Here is a 3,637-nt window from a genome sequence, read left to right on the forward strand (position 1 = left end):
TAAAAAATATGTTGACAAAAAATTGTGGAATGCATTCGAAATGATCTTGCTATAGATCGAAGATGCATACAGCCTTGACAAATGACATCACGTTACTAAATTAGGACTTCTGTTACCTGCGGCATACATGTTGACGATGTCACATATAACGTAGGATTGAAGGACTCTAATAATTAATTGCTTTACAATTCATTTGTGAAAATGGACACTCCTAATTTTCTGCCTCCGCATCGCTTTAAAATATTCATTATATCACACATCTACATACAATAGTTTATTACTTAAATATGTATTAAATGAGGAATATATCCAACAGCGGCATTTATTATATTACATGATTTTTGCAGGTGATGCTATCAAGTAACATGTAACTCTGTAAAGTTGAAATCTCTCTCTCTCTCTCATTATTTATAATAAGTAAGTTTTGTTTAAATTTTATATTTTGGAAATGCATAAAATTAATTTAAGATTTAGTGCACTGTATAATTATGTACTGGAATTTTAAAACAGATTATTTCATACCTATTAAACAAACAGTGCAAATATACTTATCGCAATGACAAACAATTCAAGGTACTTAGGATATCATAGTAATATAAGTAGAAGTAGAGAATATTTGACAGATGGGGACGAGAGTCACCGTGCTCCATCAGATCGTACAGTATCTGAATACATTGTATCCGCTGACCACACGACAATGGTAATTTGTAACGCATGTAATTTCACTATTAAATTGCAATATATGTAACTAATACGACGTAAATTACTTAGGTGAAATCGAAGAAGGACCATCCGGAAAAATATGAGAAAGAAGAAGGACGACATTCCCGAAATGTACACAATAGTCGTGGATCGGTATTATCTGGTTCATCAAGACATAGTCTTCATCCCCTTAGCAAAAGTAATTCGCATGGTAGCATATGTGACAATGGTTCAGATATATACATTACGAGCGCTGCGTACAGAACAACTTCTGATATAAGGTTGAAAACATAAGAGTATGACATTTCTTATCTCTGTCATACTATAAAATCATACTATAAAATTCTCTATTTTTCAATTTACCAGCCACGTGTCGCACCCCAGTTCAAGATTAGGTCATCGTACGCCTAGTCATTACAGTTACGGTTCCGCGAAATCTGTAAAGTCCCAAACATCTAGAAAAGATGGTATTATCATAGAAACGATGTCCACACCTAATCCTTTTTGTCCAAATACTAAAGGAGTCTGCTGCCTTATGCTGTTACTTAATCTTGGTTTAATCCTTGTCGCATTAGGGTTTGTTATAGTGATACAATTTTTTCAACCCTTGATAGTTTGGTGAGTACACCTTGCACATGCCGTATCATGAATTTACAAGTGCATCATATAAAGAAAATTTTGTTGTTTTCGTAGGATCTTGGGAATAGTGTTTCTTGTGTTTGGATTCCTAACACTGTTAGGAAGTCTCATATACTGTGTACATGTGTTTAGAAATGCAAAACATCCGCATGACATTAATCCCGAGGATCTATATTGGACACGATACTGGCAGGGACACGTAGGCTCAGCGCCTGAGGTATACTATAAAGCAGAAGATAAATATCACGACGACGGATACAGTGATCGAATGAGCAAATATTCTCATAAATCATACGATAGACAGAGATATTAAAACAAAGAAATGTATATTATATATACTAACTATAGATTAACACGTGTTGGCAATATAGTTCATGGAACTATATTTTGTTTAAAATAATGACTATTTTTATATGTATTGTATATTACTTTATATACATGGTATCAAAGTACATGACACAATGTTTACAGTTGTGTCTGATGCAGTAAAAAAACGTAAGACATATCCATTAATCATGTTACAATTAAATATTTATTTAGAATAAATAATCTGTAACAAATATAAGATATATTTTACTTCCTCCACATTTTTCTACATGCAACAGTATGATCAAATAATTTTGCGTTTAAAAACTTTCCTTGACCATCAAGAATAAAATAAAAGCTTCTGCCTTTGATTTTGATTGGTAAGTAATTTTTCATATTTTCCCTCGATAAAGTAGATTGCACCTTAAGAAACATACAAGATTTAAAAAATATAAAAATCAATATTAAATTTCAGTGAAAACATACCTCACCAGCAGGAATAGTCAAACTGTGACTGCTTTTAAATAAATGATTAGTGATGACAGTTATTTTATTACCACCTTTGTGTAAGATGATGTATCTTATAATCCTTTCATTCAAAGTGTATAGTAAAACACAGGCCAAGGGTCCTGTAAATATTAAAATAAATATTATGTGTAAAAGCTTTGAAATTATGTTCAAATGTTAAATTCGTTTCATATTTTATATTACCTACTAGAACAGCATATCCAAAGTATAATAAACCTGATCCATTAGCTCTTAAATAATCAGACCAGTTTGAATAATTAGACCATGTCTTAATATATCTAGGATCATAAGAAGCAGCTCCCATTAGACCAACCACGAACAGCCATCCATAGAAAACTACTTTTAACATCATGAAATCACGTGTCCTTTCATTTTTATATAATATTACATTATTTTTTACTTTTGTGTTTATGTTTGCCTCAGCTACAAATTCCTCACTACTAAATCTGTATATACACACATATCTTATAGGAAATTATTTAAAAGCAAAGTATTCTTTTATTAATTATCAAATAAAACTGTGTTACCTTACTGCATGTTTTACTTTAAACGTACATTTCTGTGAAGAATGAAAAGATTGATAGATCACAGGTTTTCTATATTTAGCATTTTTTGCTAATGATTGATAAACAATTCGTAATTTGTGAATGGAATTTGATATACATCTACAAGACAAAGTATTCAGGAGCATCATTATTATTGTGTAACTGTACACGCTTTGTTATGCTGTCGATAGAGTTTGTTATATTTTTCACTTTTGACTAATGCTTCCAACTTTTCTATCACCTCATTTTATGACCCATAATTCATTTTATTACAACTAACTGAACATGCGTTATTTACAATGTAGGGTACATTATTCTCTTCGACATTATCGTAATACTAGACACCGTATCCAACCGTATCATTAGATGATACACTGATGATACGCAAAGGCGATACGATACAAAATACAAATGGACACCGGGGTCTTGAGATTCGGGATCGAAAAGCATTTATTAAAATAAAGAAATAAACGCGAAATGGGTGATTTCTTAGCAGCGAATAATGTTTGTGGACAAAATTTATTGCGGCTTGTATCCCGTGGAAATGCTATTGTAGCCGAATTGATGAGATTAAAGGACTATGTGCCACCTGTCTTTAGGTTATTTACATACTTGCGAATTATTATGAAATCGTTATTTATAAAGTAATATTATATTGAAACAATCGTTCTTATTTCCGCTCGACAGTTTTAACATATCAATATTTTCTATATTCAGTTATTAACATTATTCAAACTAAAAATGACACTATGTTTTTAAAATCAAAATTAAATTGTACTTTTTATTTTACAGCCTAAATTCGAAAAAGATTGTCCAAAAGTATGGATCAATTATAATTGATTTTGCTTATTTTAAATCAGCTAATACTTATGAGCAAAAAATAGAAAATGATCCTGTAAGTACATTGACAATAATAG

At 31.0% G+C, this 3,637-nt stretch overlaps 3 protein-coding genes across 4 annotated transcripts; 2 read left to right on the plus strand and 1 right to left on the minus strand.

Moving 5' to 3' along the window:
* Positions 1-24: 24 nt before the first annotated feature.
* Positions 25-1,926, plus strand: LOC108622308 (uncharacterized). 2 transcript variants are annotated; one of them, XM_026811385.1, is made up of 6 exons: positions 25-150; positions 348-417; positions 511-700; positions 772-983; positions 1,069-1,320; positions 1,396-1,926. In XM_026811385.1, exons 3-6 carry the CDS (start codon positions 557-559, stop codon positions 1,652-1,654), a joined length of 867 nt encoding a protein of 288 aa, XP_026667186.1. In that variant the 5' UTR covers positions 25-150; positions 348-417; positions 511-556; the 3' UTR covers positions 1,655-1,926. The 2 variants fall into 2 exon arrangements, with proteins under 2 accessions (XP_026667186.1, XP_017875591.1); XM_018020102.2 differs by having other exon boundaries at positions 25-417.
* LOC108622309 (transmembrane protein 223-like) lies at positions 1,855-3,111 on the minus strand. The gene is made up of 4 exons (XM_018020103.2): positions 2,703-3,111; positions 2,359-2,621; positions 2,134-2,276; positions 1,855-2,070 (listed from the first exon to the last, which is right to left on the minus strand). The coding sequence occupies exons 1-4, from the start codon at positions 2,867-2,869 to the stop codon at positions 1,915-1,917; spliced, it is 729 nt and encodes a 242-aa protein (XP_017875592.1). The 5' UTR covers positions 2,870-3,111; the 3' UTR covers positions 1,855-1,914.
* Positions 3,112-3,171: 60 nt separating this feature from the next.
* On the plus strand, positions 3,172-3,615 carry LOC108622307 (WASH complex subunit 5-like; the record flags this gene model as incomplete). Its single annotated transcript, XM_018020101.2, has 2 exons — positions 3,172-3,319; positions 3,513-3,615. Coding segments are annotated over exons 1-2 (225 nt in total), but the record flags the coding sequence as incomplete, so codon positions are not given.
* Positions 3,616-3,637: the final 22 nt, after the last annotated feature.

This window comes from Ceratina calcarata, unplaced genomic scaffold (assembly GCF_001652005.2).
Source record: "Ceratina calcarata isolate Rehan_Ccalc_2016 unplaced genomic scaffold, ASM165200v1 scaffold2138, whole genome shotgun sequence".
In the NCBI taxonomy this organism is placed as follows: Eukaryota; Metazoa; Arthropoda; class Insecta; order Hymenoptera; family Apidae; genus Ceratina; species Ceratina calcarata.